The 18889-nt window shown below is 39.5% G+C and overlaps 2 protein-coding genes across 2 annotated transcripts in view; both read right to left on the bottom strand.

Annotated features, from left to right (window-relative positions):
* The window catches only part of GGH (gamma-glutamyl hydrolase), a 16199-nt gene extending 11865 nt beyond the window's left edge, over positions 1–4334 (bottom strand). The window contains 7 exon segments of the mRNA XM_042835606.1: positions 844–958; positions 1401–1557; positions 1560–1618; positions 1621–1700; positions 1702–1811; positions 1814–2056; positions 4278–4334. Of these exon segments, the coding sequence (XP_042691540.1) occupies positions 844–958; positions 1401–1557; positions 1560–1618; positions 1621–1700; positions 1702–1811; positions 1814–2056; positions 4278–4334 (821 nt within the window).
* Positions 2391–18889, bottom strand: TTPA (alpha tocopherol transfer protein). Its single transcript, XM_042840092.1, has 5 exons — positions 18680–18889; positions 10841–10994; positions 9371–9564; positions 6776–6886; positions 2391–5141 (listed from the first exon to the last, which is right to left on the bottom strand). The coding sequence occupies exons 1-5, from the start codon at positions 18872–18874 to the stop codon at positions 4962–4964; spliced, it is 834 nt and encodes a 277-aa protein (XP_042696026.1). The 5' UTR covers positions 18875–18889; the 3' UTR covers positions 2391–4961.

The raw sequence follows: 18889 nt of genomic DNA, 5'->3' as shown, positions 1-18889 counted from the left end.
TCTACACTCACGCAAAATGTATACACTGCGTATATTCAGTGTCCAGCTTTGCAGTATCTAACTAAGCTTAAAAAATTGGAAGCATCCATTCAGTGTGTGATCAGCAAAACTTCTGGTCAGCAACCATTCTGAAAGCTCCACTAGCTACATGAGGAACACCAGCATAAAATTCAGGCACTTCACCATTGTCCTTACTGGTCTGTGTGGGTACATCCCATTACGATTTTTTTGATGCTCCATTAGTGTCATTTGTATGATTCTCACTTTAACATCTGACAACAATGCATTTACTACTCTAGAACCAACTGCTGGCTATGAAGCACATCAGTTCTTCTACTTACTCTATTAGTTTTTACTCAGGAACCAAACTATTACACAGTAGGATGTCAGTGACCCACACTTTGAGCAAAACTGGGCTTGGATTTCTTCAAGGACAGTCCTTCTACATTACTTCAATTCTCGGACGACAGGATGACAGAATGTGACAAAAGATAGAATTTCCCCAGATGTGTGTGTTTGTTTGACAATACACATTAGACTGAACATAACAACTTCAAAAAACCACTAAGGTGAACTAGGGAGGGGTAACTTCACAAATTAAAAAAAAAAAAAAAAGAGAGAAATTGGGAGGAAAAAAAAAAAAAAAAGACTTTTGTAAAAAGAAATATTAACAATTACACATTCCAGCCTACTGCTATCCTGATTTTTAAAACAGCTCACAAATTGTGGCTTTGAATAATAGTTGATGAGCTGTAAACACTCAGAAAATCTGCACTACTGCTGCCTGGGCGTCCAATAGCCTTACATTAACTGTTACCCACTTCAGGAGATACAAAAACCCACCTTACTGGCACGATGCGGGCACCAGCAGACTCCAAGAACTTCACATACGAAGCCGCAATATACGAACTTCCGAATTTGTGGAACTCATCAAAGTGACATTCCTGCGACAGTATCCCTGAGAGGTCCAAGAGAGAAAATCAGCACGTCAAGAAATGTTTCATGCAACTGTTGGGCACAGAAAGAAAAATTAGACTACAATTTCTCACTCCCCACCCCACCCCCCCTCATTACAGCATTACGTGCGCTGTCCAATGACAAATAGTGGGACAGTGGGAATCAGTCACACTGCCCGGTCACAAGGCACCTAGCAAATATGTTTCACCTAACTCCCCTCTTTTACCTACGCAGTAACAACTTCTCTTAAATAAGTCCCATTTTGAGACTCTGCTGAAGTACGTACAGCACTGCGGGTCTCAGCAACAAAGAGTTCAGCAGTGAGAGCTCGCTCAGTCTAACCACCATTTCGCGACTTTCACGCCACGGAAGCCCGCAGGGTTTCGGTTTTAGTAGCTACGTGTGGAGAATCAACGCGTAGATGTCACCCGGCCGCCCCTTACCGACGATGGGCCTCTCGTTGGGCTCCGGCTCGTGGCCGCGCGGGGCGAGCGAGGCGGCGGTGGCACAGCGGAGCAGGAGCAGGAGGACGGCGCCGGCCGAGAGCGGAGCGAGCCCCGCTACGCGCCCCATCGCCACTCGACCGCTGCCGCTCCGAACAGACAGTTCCGCGACCGGCCGCGGGGCACGCTGGGAAATGGAGTTCCGCCGGCCCCGCCGCCGGGCACCGGGCGAAGCGGGGGCTTTTGTCGCCCTTCTCCTCACGCTGAGCGAGAGGAGGCGGCCGTGCGCCCGCGGAGGCCGGGTGGGCAGCATTCTCTAGCCGCCCTCCGGCTTCCCAGCGGCCTAGGCGCTGAGGGCTGAGCTGTCAACCGCTTCTCGCGGCCGCCGTAGCTTAACAAGAGCAAGCAGCGCGCTTGCAGCCCGGAAGGCCAACGCTACCCGTGGCTGCATCGCTAGAGGGGTGACCAGCAGGGAGAGGGAAGGGATTGTCCCCTCTGTTCTGCGCACGTGAAGTTTTGCGTCCAGACCTGGGGGCCCCAGACACAGGAAAAGCGTGGAAATGTTGCAGTGGGCCCGGAGGAGAGCCACAAAGATGATCCTCTGATCTGTGCCCCTCTCCTACAACGACTGGCTGAGGGAGCTGGGCTTGTTCAGCCTAGAGGAGAGAAGGCTGCGAGAAAGACACCGTTGCAGGCTTCCAGTACTTAAAAGGGAGTGTATGAACAGAAGGGAGACTGACTTTTTACATGATTTGATAGTGATAGGGCGGGGGGAAACAGGACAAGAGGGAATAGGCAGCTTGAGCTGGTGGTGGCAACCCTACCACCCATGATGGGATGTCAGAACCACGTGGTCTGAGATCCCTTCCAACTCAAGTCTTGCTATGATACTGTGGTTTCACCAGCAGGAGTCAAAAACCGGTAACGCTTAATGAAAGTAATTCCTGTGTCACTGAAAAGTAACTAAAGCTCTTCAAAACAGGAGACTGGTTGAACTAGAAAGGTTTATTAATATAATTATGTTAACATGTAAAAAAAAAAAATTTAAATGTGCATTAAATCGTGCTTATAGGCAGTAGCAGCATTTAACAGCAAGTTTATTTTTTAAAGGCACTCCTGGTCTTGTTAGAGAAGAATAAGGCACGTGCAAATTTTTGTTTATTTACTTTGCAGCTGACCTACCTCCAAACATCACACTTTCCCTTTTATTATGCAAATGTCCTGATTATTTTATGTCATTAGCAGCAGCAACAGTTGTTCCTTGTCCAGAATTTCTAAGTTCTACTTTACATGTAAACATTACAAATAATTAACAGTTCATGAAGAAACAACTGTACTCAGTGCTCTACTGCATTACATACTCATGTTACCATTTAATAATAGGTTCAGGATATTTTTGAACATATTCAGGACTTCATTGATATACTATAGTTCAAATAAAGATAAAAGCCACACATTTTTTCTCTACATACACAATCAAATGAACTAAGTTTCTTTCTGTTAAAATAAAATAGCAACAGTAGGAGATTGGTTTCGCAGAACCTGATCACAGGAGCATGGTTCATTCCTTTACATGGTATACATTCAAGGATTAAAACAGAGAGCATAACGTTAGTGCAATAACTTCAGTTCTCTGACTCATAAATGACTTGGAACTTGAGTTATACACCTGAAGAACTGCCAAATGACTACTTATTTTCTTATAAAAATAATCACTTCAACTATTTAAAGAGCTTTTTCATATCACAAAATAGTTCAATCAGATAAAAATAAAGATGTGAAATACATGAATATATGAAAAATATTTATCTGAATTTAGGCTCTGCATCAAAGATATCCTGAAAGAAAAGAATGATAATGCACTTGAGGAAATAAGATAACTGAAAAAGGAAAATCCTTGTCAGTTTCAAAGGAATTTTCTATCTGACATTGACTTTAGGTAGCAAAGGAAACTATGACCAACACATACTGTGCAGGCCTTTCACAGATGCTGTACATGCTAATAAAAAATAGCTTCTGGTGGCTTTTTCAATAATGAAGTATCAGTGATAGAGATGCTTCTGATTTCACACAATATTCTCTTTTCTCTCTCCTAAATATATATTAATACAGCATCCCAGCGTCCTACAGATTTTAAAATAACACAAGTTAGCATTTCTAGCTACCTGAGAAGGACATCGTTACGGTGAATGTTTATACGGAATGCTAAATATTTTAACACTTATGTGAACACTCTCTGGCTTGTTATAAAACTGATACAAACTGAGTATACAAACTCCAGCAGTTGGTGTATTAACAGAAATTTTAACAACAACAACAACAAAAAAGCATACAAAAAAAAAAACAAAACCAGTGAAAAATAAATTATCATTTGAGATTATTGAATCTTGGGGAATGTAGGATGATACAGCTTTGTAATACAAGCAGCAGTTAAACATGGATCATGTCCCTTTAAAAATCTATTTTCCATAAGTACAGACTTTTTTCATTATAAATACAGAAGAGGACTCATCAGAAATTAGTAACAAATTTTTCCAGTGTCCAACACTATATAGGCAAGTTGCCAATCACTTTTCTGACAGTAAGAATCTCCTAGGCATCTCCTAGGCTAAGGTCCAAAGCACCCTTAAACCACACAGCAGTTATTTCTAAGTTTCTGATCTACGAAGAATCTAGATCTTGCAGGGTGAAGATCTGCTTCACTTTGCAAGACAGATATTACAGCCAGCGAAGAGCAGTTGACCTCCGTAGCAATCTACAACAGGAATTAAGTGTTCACATTACTTAGTTGCTTATAGCTTATCCACAGGCATTATCTCTTTGAAGAAAGAAAATCAAAATTCAATTTTATTTTATTTTTTTTTTTAACTCTCTGACCAGTTCCTCCTGACTCACACTCTCCTTTGAAGGATATGTGTATGGCATTTTCCTCATCTTCCCCACGAATCCCCACGATTACTGTGTCAATTAGTGCAAAAAGGGAGGCTGCATAAGCAGCACAAAGATAACAAATGTTTCAGTATTGATGACTAATTCATAATTTGACTGTGTAATCTTAGCAGCACAAACTAACAAAACAGCCATTTCCCTGAGAACTGATTTGAAAAGCAGGCCCCTACTTGTAAATTAGGCCTGTATTCATACTTCTGCATCTAGTCTACCCCATCTATATTCTGTTCTACTTTAATTACTTGGCTTTGTATCTTATCATCTTGACAAGCCAAGATAGAACAACTAAGCATAAGGTTCTGGACTGCATTAATATAGATGAGTTGTCTTCCAAGACTTAGCAGGAGCAGTATCAATACCTGATATACAATGTACAATGTACTGGTGAAGTTGGCATGCAACTTCACCAGTTACAAACATGTAGAAATCATTAGTCTACTCAGACATACATATTGATATACTCCAGTTAGTATAAAAGTGCAGTCATTGTAATTCTGCTCTGAAAAGACATTCTGCTTTCATTTACTATGATTTCAAGTTTACAAGAAAGATTTTATATTGAATTTATTTCCACTTCCAGTCTTCAGGAATTGATAGAATACTCTCATAAGTTTATTCATGGGCAATCAGAGAAATGCTCTGGAGATACTCTGCAGATGCCATTATGAAGTCGGTCCATTCCTTGGCCAGCTCTTCAAAGGGGACTCCTTCCCCCCCATATTCCTGAGGGAGAATGCTGACTGGAAAGTGTTCAGTCAGACTCTGCATGTAGTTACTTCCATGCATATATACCTAAAACAAAATATGAAAAAGCATTTACTTCAGTATGAATTCTAGACTCACGAGTAAAAACAGACAGCAAATGAATGCAATACAAGCACTTAAGATTGGTTCCACTAAACAAGTGTTCACAATGAGCTCCTTCAGTGAGGCAGTACAGTTTAAGTCCAAAACTCACTACACCCATATAGCTAAAATCTGTACCGGGGGGACTGGGGTTTGGTCTAGTCCTGAGGTGTGTCCTGTACTTGCTTATCAGTCATTCCAGGGGAAAAAAAAGTGCACAGCACCTGGCCATTACTATCTGGTCCTGCTACACACATTAGAAGGCAACATTATGTACAAGGAATGTAGGTTCAAACAAGTGCCAAGGATATTCAGAAGAAACTATCCTCTGACTTATATTACAGTCCACGTAATTCAGTTCTAATTAAATCAGATCCCGGACTGCTCTCCTCCAGTTTAACCTTTGAATGGTGTAGTTTTGGTTGCTATTTTCCTGCTTTATTAGAGCTAACTTGAAGCGCTCTTCATTACTTTTGGTCAAAAAAACACCTTTTATAGGTTTCTTATTAACAGTTGACAAGAATGTTCTGATTATTAACACCATTCGTTGACAATTTCTCACTGTCATCCGTAGACAGAGTATCTAGAGATCTGGGACCTATTTCTTGCTAATTCTGCAGAAGATATGCTGAGTGATCTTAAGCAAGTTATTTAAACCCCCTGTTACTGTATTTTTCAGTCGTTAGAGTAGTGACAGAATCACAGAATGGCCAGGGTTGGAAGGGACCTCAAGGATCATGAATCTCCAATCCCCCTGCCACATGCAGGGCAAACAACCTCTCCATTTAATACCAGACCAGGCTGCCCAGGGCCCCACCCAACCTGGCCTTGAACACCTCCAGGGACGGGGCATCCACAACCTCTCTGAGCAGCCTGTTCCAGCACCTCACCACTCTCTCTGTAAAGAACTTCCCCGATATCCAACCTAAATCTTCCCTCCCTCAACTTAAAACCATTTCCCCTTGTCCTGCTGTTATCTACCCTTTCAAAGAGTTGATTCCCCTCCTGTCTGTAGGCTCCCTTTAGGTACTGAAATGCTGTAATGAGGTCACTCTGCAGCCTTCTTTTCTCCAGGCTGAGAAAAGCCCAGCTCTCTCAGCCTGTCTTTGTAGGGGAGGTGCTCCCCTGATCATCTTTGTGCCTCTCCTCTGGACCCTCTCCAACAGCTCCCTGTCCTTCTTGTACTGGGGAATCCAGACCTGGACACAGTACTCCAGATGGGGCCTCACAAGAGCAGAGTAGAGGGGGACAATCACCTCCCTGTCCCTGCTGGCCACCCCTCTTCTGATGGAGCCCAGGATACCATTTGCTTTCTGAGCTGCACGAGCACACTACTGGCTCACGTTAAGCTTTTCATCCATCAGGCCCCCCAGGTCTTTCTCTGCAGGGCTGAGTGACAACAGCAACTGTTACATTATTGATAACTGCAGATGTTTTACAGATAGATTACAGGGGCCACTATAGTACTAAAGCGATTTACTAAAATGATTTTTCCTCTTCAAAGTTCAGATCTTAAGGGAAGTGTCGTAGATTGTTGCGTAGGGGTTTTGTGGTAGAAATAAATGTTTGTGTGCACTCACCCGTTGCTTTATTTTTTCAGTGAGAAAAGGCTTAATTAGAGCGAAGACTGGATGGAACAATAAAGGCTCATTAATCAAGTGGATACCTCGAACTTTTAGTGGAAAGGAATCCTGTCAAGAACACATGAAAAAAAGCATGAGAAAAAGGAATTATTTAAAAGATTCTATTGTGAAAGACAAGTCTGAAACTATCTAGTCTTCCTCCAAGTATTCCTCCTAGCCTTGCTAATTCTTGCAGTGTGGAGTACTCCTAGTTCACACTGATTAAGAAATTACATTTTGTTCTTCTCACTAGGAGAGAAGAAAAATTAACAAGGAAAGGCAGACTATAAAAGCAACAACAAATTCCACATCATAAGTAATGTATACAAAGCTTTGTCTCAGCTTTTCTTCTGAGGTACAGTAGCAAAGATCCTGCTACTACTTTACCAAAAAGCTATCTAGCCATGTGTTTTCACTGGCAACTCTGGGAAGTTTCCACACCCCAGAGAAGAATATATAGATATAAAAACAGCAAAATCAGTGGTTGTAAGTTAAATATAGAGAGGAGTTTTGAAATTAGTGAATTTGCCCAAGCCTGAAATTCAACTTTACAGCAAGATTACTGTGATAATCATAGAATGGTTTGGGTTGGAAGGGATCTTTAATATCATCTAGTTCCAATCCCCCAGCTATAGGCAGAGACAAACCCTATAATAAAAGTTGAATCTCCCATACGCCCTCATAATTTGAAATACTACTAGTTGGGTTCAAGTTTCACATAGAAGTCCCACAACTTCTCGACCTGAAAGGAAATAACAACAGTGTACAAGGACAGTATTATGCAACAGGGGAAGAATAACTCCCGTAAAATCCCTCGTGATACTACTATGCTGCAACTGGTGCTTATAAAAATGGCTATATCATACACTCTTCTATGGATAAGAAAAAAACCCACACATTTCTTCAATGCAAATCCTATTAAACTTTAATGTATTATAAAGACCTTAAATCTGTCAGATTTTAGGCTTACTGCACGTTATTATCATTTGTTTACAGCCTACTGTTTTCTTCTTCACCAAAGAATTTGTTTTTGCCTCAAGGTAACTGATATTCATCAAGATGATGTCACCTACTGATGTTACTATAGTTTCTACTCTGTATTACATTTATTTCCTTTCTATTAACGTGTTTCTCCACACAATACAGCAATTTGCAAGAAAGACACATTTCACAAGAAAAACTTAGGGTAAAAGCCAAGGTTCCTAAATTTTTACTTATAAGCATATTGACCACTAAAAACAACCTTTAGATGAAACATACAAACCCACCTAGAATGATGAAGAGGATCCAAAAAAGAAAAAAAAAAAAAAAAAAAGAAAAATCAATTGAGCTTACTCTTGTTCTAAGAAAACAACACTGGAAATGCAATCCTTTTTCTGTCTTTTTTCAATTGCTATAACACTTAGAAACTTGAAAAACATACAACAAACAAACCTGTAGTAAGATAGAACCATTCTATTCAAAGAATATTCTCATTGAAGGTAATGGATTGAAACCTTCAGGTTTAATTGCAAATCCTATTCTATTTCCTTTTTGCTCTCAATTTCAAAGTTATAAAATTACTAACAACTTGTTTACTACCTCAGAAATCAGCAGAAACACTCTCATCTGTTGTTCTCATGGAATTGGCCCAGGATCACATAAACATCAATATTTTTCTTACTTTAGATGAAAAAAAATTGTAATACTCGCTGGTTTCCTTCTACAGCAGAGATCAAGAAGGAAGAGCTGATGAAATTCTGATGCTATTAGCTCGCTGACTAAGCTCTGAATTACCCTCAGATACAAACCTTGCCAAACCAAAGCAAGATTTGATTATTGAGAGATTATCTCCCTAGCCCGTTTCTACATCATAGGTTAACAGTTTTATCATTACTGATTTTCAGCTTAACTTCTGAAGGAAAGTAGGATTATATGACAACAGTGTAGCTTGCCTGCCAATTCTCTGTCTCTTTCCTCTCTTTTTATTCAAATCCATTGTCAAAATTCAACTGAATTTGACAGAAAGGAAAAAGTCTTAGAGACAGTAAGGTTCCTACAAGTTTTGTGAAAATGAGGTGAGGTAACAACGAGTTGCACAAAATAACTCATCGGGAAACAAAAGCAAAATAAATGCCACATGCTGTTGGGAACAGATGAATGTCTTCTAGTATCATCCATACTTGCCAACAAGTACTACTCACTTGGTCTGAACTGCACTTAACGCATGCTATTTTTCATCTTCTATAAGTCTCAAGGAAAAAAAAAGAAAAACTTTGAACAGATCCTTGCAAAAGTAGGCTTTATCTGCTCAAGAAATTCTTGTATTGTAACAGGTCAGTGGAATTTTAATAATATATCAGAGGTTAAAGGGCATTTGCTGCCATACAAGAGCATACTTAAGTCAAAATAAGCAAAGCATGTGCCTGAGTTATCTGACTTTTCGCAGATATAAAATTTTGTTCTTTCAAACTTCATGACCTCTAAGAAGGTCTACAGAAGGAAAAACTTCAGATGGAAGAAAAATAGGGAGTTATAGCAGTGAAGCAGCATAAAGCAGTATGTTATACTTACTGTGAGCACAGCAGCAATTTTCTTGGCCACTGCTGGACTGATCTGAAATGCATGAGCAAATCTCCACCCTTGAAGATCAAAGATAGTCTTGACTCCATTCCTCTGAGTCTCAATCTCCTTTACAATGAGTTCAGACGTGATCAGACTGACACGAAACACATCGTATGCCGTAAATAATGTGGGATCCCATTGTCCTGAGGAATTAGTACATTGCACTGCATAATCACAAGCATACACCTGTACTTTCACTTCCTACTGCTTCTCATATACTTCTCAGGGAAAAGTAAACATTCAGTATCAAAAATTCTGAAATAAACAGATTTGCCAGTGCAGAAATTCTCTTCTGTGCTTGCTCTCTCACTCATCTTTCACACTAATTTTATAAATGACACAAGAGTGGAGTATGTTGCTACAATTGTAGCCTCCAGTACAAGGCTTTGCCACAAACAGCTTAAGACAATAACAGTCCCATTAGCAGAAACCAAAGGGAAGCATGGCATAGCTCAAAGGGGCTAATCACTGGCTATGGGCTTCAGGAACTCTAAAAGAAAAACACAGATCATCAATCCACATAATTTTACTTCAATACAGTAATACCACCAATTCACCTCAGTGAATTCCATTTGCTTTTTTGAGACCTGAGCAAATAATTGCATGGGATAAGCCTTCACACTGGGCTCAATCTTTGGAGAGCACAGCTTTGCAAAGAAAAACATTTCATTCTACTAGACCAGACAACATTAAAACAATTATTTGAAAGCTGGTAACAATAATTTCTCTGTACAACATGTGGCAACATGTGATTTATTGTTATTGTTATTATTATTATTATTATTATTATTAAGACCTTAGGGAATGCATCAAAGCAAACTGAAGATCTTCAGGGCATAATTTATACAGGGTTCTCCAGCTGTATCTAAATGGTGAAGACTCGGCGAACTCATCTGCATCTAAGCTAGATGTTGATACATTAGGTGTACTTTTTTCCATTCTTTCTTTCCCCTCTGTACTGCATCTCCACCACACTCAGAACACAGATTTTAGAATTCCCATGGAAACAAAATTACTGTTTGGAAACTTGAGACCAAATAATTACATCTTCTTGTAAGTTTTAGGCTTTTAACCTTAGTAGTTTTTTGATGCAAACAAGAATTCTACTTAACAGAAAAGCTTCAGAAAAGAATGCATAACTTTAGCCATACTAGAATCAAATGATATAATTATTACTGCTCAATAAACACATCTTTATGTTAACCTAAAAGTATTTCTAACAAGGGAGAATAATTACTACCTTTCTAGTTAAGAGATTCTCATGTTACCTTCCATTTTATCAACACCTGATGTTACATCTATTAGATACTTGTATTTTACTGCTGAAATTGTGATAATTTACAAACAAAGAAAAAACAAACAAAAAAGAATTAGTAGAAGAGCTAGTGTAAAATGGGTCCAAGAAATACTGTCACTCACCAATTCTGTATATTAGAACTTTGCTTCCAGATGGGTCTCTTGATCTCAAAACTCCATGATAGCCAGCATGCAATAGACCAAGGACAGAAGATGGCTGCAAATCTGCACTTATTTCTGGGCATTCAATTCTCCACTTCTGGTAATTCTTCAGTAACTGGAAAAAAGTCAGTGTGTAAGATACCCATCAGGTACTACATAAAAAAGCACAGATAAGAACCATATTTTCAATATGTGGTCACAGCCAGAGGTTTAATTCATTAAATCAGCTGTCATTTCATTGTGTATTCAAAGCAAATTGCTCAGAGAAGCAGAAGGCTGTTACACAACAAATTAGTGAGTTGTTATGTATTTAGAATCGTCAACTCATTAATGGAATACAGTTATTACTTTGTGTTAGAAAAGAAAATTGGGCTAAGTAGAAATCACCAGTAGTTTCAACTTTAAAAGCATTAAAAAAATAATAGTAATAGAAAAGAGTTCTCAGGTTACATTTAGGATTATTCAGTTTGATAACTCATCTGAATCATACAAGTTTTGTTGACCTTGCAAAAGACGTGCTTACTTCATACATACATTTATTAATAATTTCATTTTACCATTTGACATACACATGGTCATCAGCATATATGAAGCACATTTTCAAAATCCTCCTACTCCTTAGATAAGGCAAAATACAAGTGTAGTGGAGCCTTCACTTCCTTTATCTATCGGACAATTTTCCTCCCTCAGAATGGAAATAATGTATACCTGTTTTACTACAAGAGAGATCCTGTCCATTGTGAGGAACACAGCTGCTCTTGTTTCTAGGGCTGGAAGGAGGCAACATACGCTAGCGCTAGTGAAGGATGGGGAGGGCTATATGTTGAAATGGAATGGTCTAACTCTTAAGGAACAGACAGTTAAAGGAGTTTCTTTCTGAGGAAACATCTAGCTAGCAGAATTATTGTGAGAAGTTATTGTAGGTAGAGATGGATAGTTAAAAATTAAATTGGTGACGTGCTAGTTCCAAAGTCTTATTACAGTTTTCCTTTTAAAATAAAGAAGTTAAGTGGTGGTGAAGAAAAGGAGCAGGAATTGTCTGCAACTGAAGTTATTTATGACATTCTGAATAGGTAGGTAGGAAGCTTTGCAAGACTGTCTTCTGTTCATCAGCGATGATCTGCCTCTGCTCTATCACTGCGCTAAGTTGTCCAGCGCTGAGTTTGAAGAACAGAGCGATTACTCTGGCTATCTAAATGCAAAATTTTGTATTGAAATGTCCCAGACAACTACAGTTTGAACTCCTATCATTTTCAAAGGAGCTAAATGAATCAGAATTTTTCAGTACCTTGTATCACAAGAAAAGAAAATCAAAGATAAGTTTAAAATCTTAAAGGTAGAATAGACAGGCTACTCTTTCAAATGGTTACATTCAACAGCAAAAGTAATCTGATCCTCAGTATAGTTTCATGCATTAAACATGCTCACAGAAATGAAAACATCAACCAACTCTCCTTTAATTCTGTTAATTCATATTTACTTATTTCTAAATTATACCATATTCCATAACAGAAGCTAGAACTAGAATTAAAAGAACTGTCAGCTCCTATTAATAAAACATAACCTTTAATAAAACCCCAAACTTCTTATATCTATGCAAGGATCATTTTCTTCATTGTCTTCATAGAAAGAATGGCAGGAAGGAACCTCAATGGATACTGAATTCATCCCTTGGAATACCACAGTATCAGCTAGGTTGGTAATGCAAAACCTGTGAATCACCATTGCATACCTCATAGCTTGTTTATGTTACACAGTTAACATTAGTAATTTCTAACCATCTCCTTTGTTTTCAAGTTTATTATATTGTTTCATACAAACAAGTTTTCCTCAGCTTAAGCCTATTCCTAGACAAAACTGTTTGTTAAAATAATTTACGTACAAATAGGTGATGCACTGATCCGCAATTATCTGTATAATTTCTGGAAATATTGCCTGTAAGTATGTACTTGTAGGTACAAAACTGGGACAGTCCATCTGCCACACCAGAATCCCATCTGACTTGGAAACAAGCCAACTGATAAAAGCCTTACTCTAGACCAAACACTGTAAACAGAAACACTTAACTGCTAACATATTGTACTAAAAGTCTTTTGACCTCATATAATTGGGCTAATGTAAACAAACAGAGCAGGAAGTGAAGGAAACCAATTTGTGGAAAAGAAATTCACTGATTGCAAAGATAGGCCAGAAGAGGTACAACAATTATTTCACTCTGCTGGAATTTGACTCCTTACACAGGGCACTGTGGAACAATCCCAAACAGTGTGCCAACCAGACAGCACTGTTTACATACTGTGATATTTTCCTTCATCTTTCCAACACAGACACTGAAACAACAGCAAAAAACACACAAACAACCACAGAAGTACTATCCAAACATCTTCTGCTTCATAGTCTGTCCCTTCTAACATCAGGTGCACACCATCAAAATGAACCTACTTAACAATCACATATTATAAGCAGTTCTTTGAAGAGCTGCCGGCCAAAAAATCAAGATGAGAATAAATATAGGTTCATCCAATACCCTGAATAATCCCAGCTTTCAGTTAGTTTCTTCTTTTCATGAACATTAACACTTTCCTAGACAGAAACATCAAACCCTCAAATTCTGGACCTGAGAAGAAAAGGAATACTGTTCACAAACTGCGACACGCTAAAGATACTTACAAAAAACATAATTTATCTACTGATTGTCCATGACTGAATAAACACAGAGTTAAAACACTTATGACTTCCTCTATGGCATGATACTTTTTCACAGACATAGCTAAGTTCCAAACATTCTTCCCTTTTCCAGAAAGCCACAAAGTGCTCAAATGAATAGTTCTGATCTTAAAAACTATCCTATCTAATTTACCTGAAATGATGACTTAGTTCTGAACTAAAGATCAGCATGAGATAACCTTCCATAGCATTCACAGCTAATTTGGAGCTATTTTCTGTGAACAACCACTTTCTCAGCTACTGGACATTTGCAAGTCACACAGAGCCACTTACATGAGTAATTATTAATAATTGAATACAAAAATTAGCAGTGGATTTTACAGTTTTACTTGATTTTGAAAATTCCTAAATTAACACTGCTTAAAGACAGAAATCAATATAGAATATTTAAAAGATAGGAAAATGTTTTTTGCTTTTTTTTTTTTTTTTTTTGGTAAAGATAGCAAAGAAAAGTGCAAGTTTTATTCATAATAATCAGCCTGAATGCAGAAGATAAATAAACCTAACATAATCAGGAGAAACAAAAGCATTCATTACAATCAAAATGACTCATGCATTCACAAGAAAAAACATCTGTATATAATTATTTGTATATATAAACTGAATAACTTACTTAAAAATCTGTCGAGCATCTGAAAACAGATGCAAGATAATTTGATAATGAGCAAAGCTGGATGAAAAACTCCAGTGTCTGGAGTTAAGCATCGAGAGATTTTTCCCAAGGTCTTTTGGGGATAGTTCCAGATTTCTTAACATCAGAGATAGCAGTGTTACTGATTAATTCACATTTCAGATGACATAAAATAAAGAGAACTTAGTACTTGTAATTAAAAGAACTAGAAAATAATTTATCTTATAAAAATTAATGTATGTAACCAATTATTTTTCCTGATTGATAACTATCCATATTAACAAAGGTGCAAGATTAAGTTTCAACTGTGCCAATAGCTGTAACAGCACATGCTATGTTCAGGGAAAAACGTTTTTTAATTACAATCTTTGATGGAGTAACCAACAGTTTAAACTTAAGGATAGAAACATATAAATGCATATACACACACATTGATGCTGGTGTTTCAGTGTTGCACTTCTACTGAATTTAAAAACACTCATTCTTCTCCCTGTAGTATAATTCATGTCAAGTACAAGACAGTATCCCAAGCTCACTGAGAATCAGCTTCATCCCAGAGTTGCAGGATGTAACACAAGGCAATATAAAATGCACTAAACAAAAATATGTATGGAGGAAAGAGGCTGCTCGTTCTCCAGATTTCACATATCACCACTGAACCCAAGCGCCAGCACTTTTGATCACAGGAAGTCAAACATACTCACGTAGCTGGCACATTAAAAAGGACTAAAATCATTGCTTTATTTCAATTAATGCTGACCCATGGCCCTGCATTGCAGTTTAATTCTTTTGCAGCATTAAAATCTGATTCCTGCTTTTATCTCTCACAGGGATTACAAAGGCATAAGTAAAAGAAGCTAAAACAATACACCACCACTCCTCCTCAGTGTTAGTTTTGGGGGGATGTAAGCCCTGCCCACAAGTTTCACTGGATGGGAAAACATCTTACTGGCATGTTCAAGGCTTCACGTGTTATGTCACAGTTGTTGTTAGCCCTTGTCAAAGGACCTTCTTCACACTCCTGGAAACAAATCTGTCAGGATTTTACGAAGGATTTAAGGATTACAGGCATTCTCACTGGTAACATTCACACATTTTAAATCTTATAGCAGAAAATATTTGCTTAATTTCACCTCTTCTTCTGGGAGTATTTACTTAAGTAATTAGGGATCATGCATTCCTCTCCAGCCACTTTCAAAAGTAAGGAATGTAGCCAATCTTTCCTCTGATTCAAAAATGCAGGAAAATAATTTTCTTCTATTTCAAGAACAGTGCTGCTGAGCTTACTTAGATATATCACTAACTTCAAAACATGCACACTTCCAGTTGTTTGAGTTCTTCAGCTCCAACTAGCTATTTCAGCAGTGGATTTTTTTCTAGGATGACATACAGAAATAGTTTAGTACTTTAAAGCAAGTCTGGAACTGCTAGAAGAAAAATGTAAAAGATTTCTGTTCCAGTAAGTGATTCTGAAATGGAATCACCCTCTGATTATTTTCTGGAAGATTTCCAAATGTTGATAAACCAACTCCTGAGAGGCCAATAATCAGATATATGAGTTACATATTAACCTGGCATGCATCACAAAACAGTTCAGTAACCGAACTCATAATTCATATTCAAAGCTAAATATAAGCCCATAGTAAGAAGAATGTGGAATGTGGAGAAGAGCTTCCATTCTTTTGGTCACAGACACTGGTGAGCCACAGACTCTGATCATGCCTACAAGTCTACAAGTACCATGCAGTAGTGCCATTTTCCAGGTGGGAAAAATTATGTTGTACCAGACTGAACTCTAAGCTGAGAGGGAATATCTGTCTGGGCAGGAGGGGTCACCCACCATCTAGACAGATGACGGGAGGAGACTGTCTAGGATGAAGCAAAAACGTAACCTCATCGCATGAGGTCTCATTTGTGTTTGATGAATCTTTTTCTTACAATCACCACTGACTTTTGCATAATAATCCTCTTGGGCTTTTCTAGAATATACCGATTGCAGACAAACACATTTATTTATTTATCTATTTATTTATTTCTGTTTTCTTCCCGTGCTGCTTCTGAAGAGCTAGACATCAATGTCAGCTGGCATGTGGAATATTAAATACACATGGAAAAAGAAATCTGTGGAAAGATTCAACATGTGATTTTCTTAAATGCTGAAAACTCTTAGAACACATATGTATTCAAACAAGAATTTGAGAGTTAGGAATCAAAAGAGACCCAGGGATTCCAAAGAGATTATAAAATGCCTTGACAGTAGGGCCCCAGTCCTAGCGAGCTGATTCTCACAAAGAGTATAAAAAAGAAAAATAAAAACCTACTACTCTGGAGACTCCATCTCTAAACCTGGCTTAGATACCACACTCTTGAAGACTAGTCACAAAAATCACAAGAGGGACCCACAAAGATCACTGAGTCCAATTCCTTGATCCACAGTGGACCACGCAAAATCAAACCCTATGTATGAGACTTTTGTCCAAACGTTCCTTGAACTCCATCAGTTTGGTGCAAATACCACTGTCCTGAGGATACTGCTCCAGGGCCTGACCACAAGCTGGTGAAGAATCTTTTCCTAACATCCAACTTGCCCTTCCTCTCACTCCATGTAGTCCTATCTACAGCACATCTAACAACAACTCCCTCAGAAGAGGGGTGGCCAGCAGGGACAGGGAGGTGATTGTCCCCCTCTACTCTGCTCTTGTGAGGCCACATCTGGAGTACTGTGTCCAGGTCTGGAGCCCCCAGTACAAGAAAGACAGGTATCTGTTGTAGAAAGTTCAGAGCAGAGCCACAAAGATGATCAGGGGACTGGAGCACCTCCCCTACAAAGACAGGCTGAGAGAGTTGGGCTTCTTCAGCCTGGAGAAAAGGCTGCTGCAGGGTGACCTCATTGCAGCCTTTCAATACCTAAAGGGAACCTACAAGCAGGAGGGGAATCAACTCTTTGAAAGGGTAGATAACAGCAGGACAAGGGAAAATGATTTTAAGTTGAGGGAGGGAAGATTTAGGTTGGATGTCAGGGGGAAGTTCTTTACAGAGTGGTGAGGTGATGGGACAGGGTGCCCAGAGAGGTTGTGGATGCCCTGTCCCTAGAAGTGTTCAAGGCCAGGTTGGATGGGGCCTTGGGCAGCCTGGTCTGGTATTAAATGGAGAGGTTGTTTGCCCTGCATGTTGCAGGGGGATTGGAGATTCACGATCCTTGAGATCCCTTCCAACCCTGGCCATTCTGTGATTCTGTAACTACACTCAAGAAAGTGCAGAAAACTATGGGCCAAACTCTTGAGCGCCACTGCCATGTCTACTTCCAGCACTTCCAATTTCCAGTACTACAACACAAGCTGGAGAATGTATCACTTTCATGAATCTCTACTTTTTGGAAGCCAGCAATATAGGAGGGAAAAAAAAAAAAAAGAGGGCAGGGCTTTGCTGGGAAAAAAAAAGGAAAAGAAAGGTAGAGCCCTACCTTTCTAGACATTTGATATAAGCCCTGTTATGAACTTAGAGCAACAATGAGATGCATGAACAGCCAAAGGAATCTGTCTTGACTTGCTCATTCTTCTGCTGAGATTTAAAGCTGTCACACAAACCTCATGAAAAGAACATACAATATAATTAAAGCTAATTACTGTTAAGAGCATCATTCAATTTCTAGCGTTCTTTTTTACCACCTTGATCATACACTATATTTACGTGCAAACAGTCTTCAGTTACACTGACACACAATGCTGAACTTGGAAGGTCGACAGCATACAGAAGCAGAAAATAAAAGGTAAGCTGTGTTGGGCAACATTATGTCAACAGCATCAAGTTCCATTAAAACACAGCTTACAGTTGGCACAAGCTTTTGCCCTGGAAAGATTTGGAAATACTTTCTGTTGAGATGAATTAGTGGTTATCGATCTTTCTGTAAAAAAGAAATGATAACACTCTGTACTTTTGACTGCTGAAAACAGGCATGCAATGTCTTTATGGCAACAAGCCATACAACAGATAGGAATGGAACAAAACTCGCCAAAGCCTGCTAAATTACCAAACTCTAAGAGAAAGAGAAATTTCACAGACAGAAACCTGTAGCAAAACTAGGAGACATACGAGTTACTAATAGCCCGAGCAGGAAAAGCAAGGTAACGATGCCCTTGGAAGGATGCTGTTAGCTGAGCTGTGACCTTACTGCAGGTACAAGAACCTTTGCCAGTGGGATCGCACCAAGCTACCGGCCGCGCTGCGCGTCTTCCCGTCTTTGCTCTGTAGGTGTGCAGATGAGCAATGCGCTACAACCCAAATGCCCTGCTTGACCCACCTGGCAGTACGCTTCACCCACTCAAATGCCTGCTGCGGGCTCCCAACACCCTCAGGAGCATCACTGCCCACCCGAGCACACCCAAGGGCTAGGCAGCTGAAACAAGCACCCCGGTGTCCCGAGGGCTCCCGCTTCCCCTTACCCTCCAGGCCAGATCCAGGTTGAAGTCTCGGGCTCGCAGGAACCTCACTAGAAAGGCGTCGCTGAGCGGCTGCGGCCAGCGCTGCCCGGGCTCTGCCTCCGCCCGCTGTCGCAGTTCGGCCACGGCCCCGCGCACCGGCGCCGAGTGGTCGGGAAGCTCGTCCAGCCGCTGCGCCATGCCTGTCCCCGGCCCCATCAGGAGGCACCAAGC

The sequence above is a fragment of the Centrocercus urophasianus genome, unplaced genomic scaffold (genome assembly GCF_019232065.1).
Source record: "Centrocercus urophasianus isolate 14NV4802_14NV808 unplaced genomic scaffold, USGS_Curo_1.0 seq_11, whole genome shotgun sequence".
Lineage (NCBI taxonomy): Eukaryota > Metazoa > Chordata > Aves > Galliformes > Phasianidae > Centrocercus > Centrocercus urophasianus.
This window is presented reverse-complemented; position numbering and strand designations above follow the sequence as displayed.

What these genes read in the sequence shown, in the direction of transcription:
- TTPA (XM_042840092.1), bottom strand. Translation starts at nt 18,874, where the DNA reads ATGGGGCCGGGGACAGGCATGGCGCAGCGGCTGGACGAGCTTCCCGAC. An exon ending in ACCTGGATCTGGCCTGGAGG is followed by an intron (nt 10,995 to 18,679) that starts GTAAGGGGAAGC and finishes ACTTTTTTCCAG; the next exon opens with TTACTGAAGAATTACCAGAA. An exon ending in AAATTGCTGCTGTGCTCACA is followed by an intron (nt 6,887 to 9,370) that starts GTAAGTATAACA and finishes TGTTCTTGACAG; the next exon opens with GATTCCTTTCCACTAAAAGT.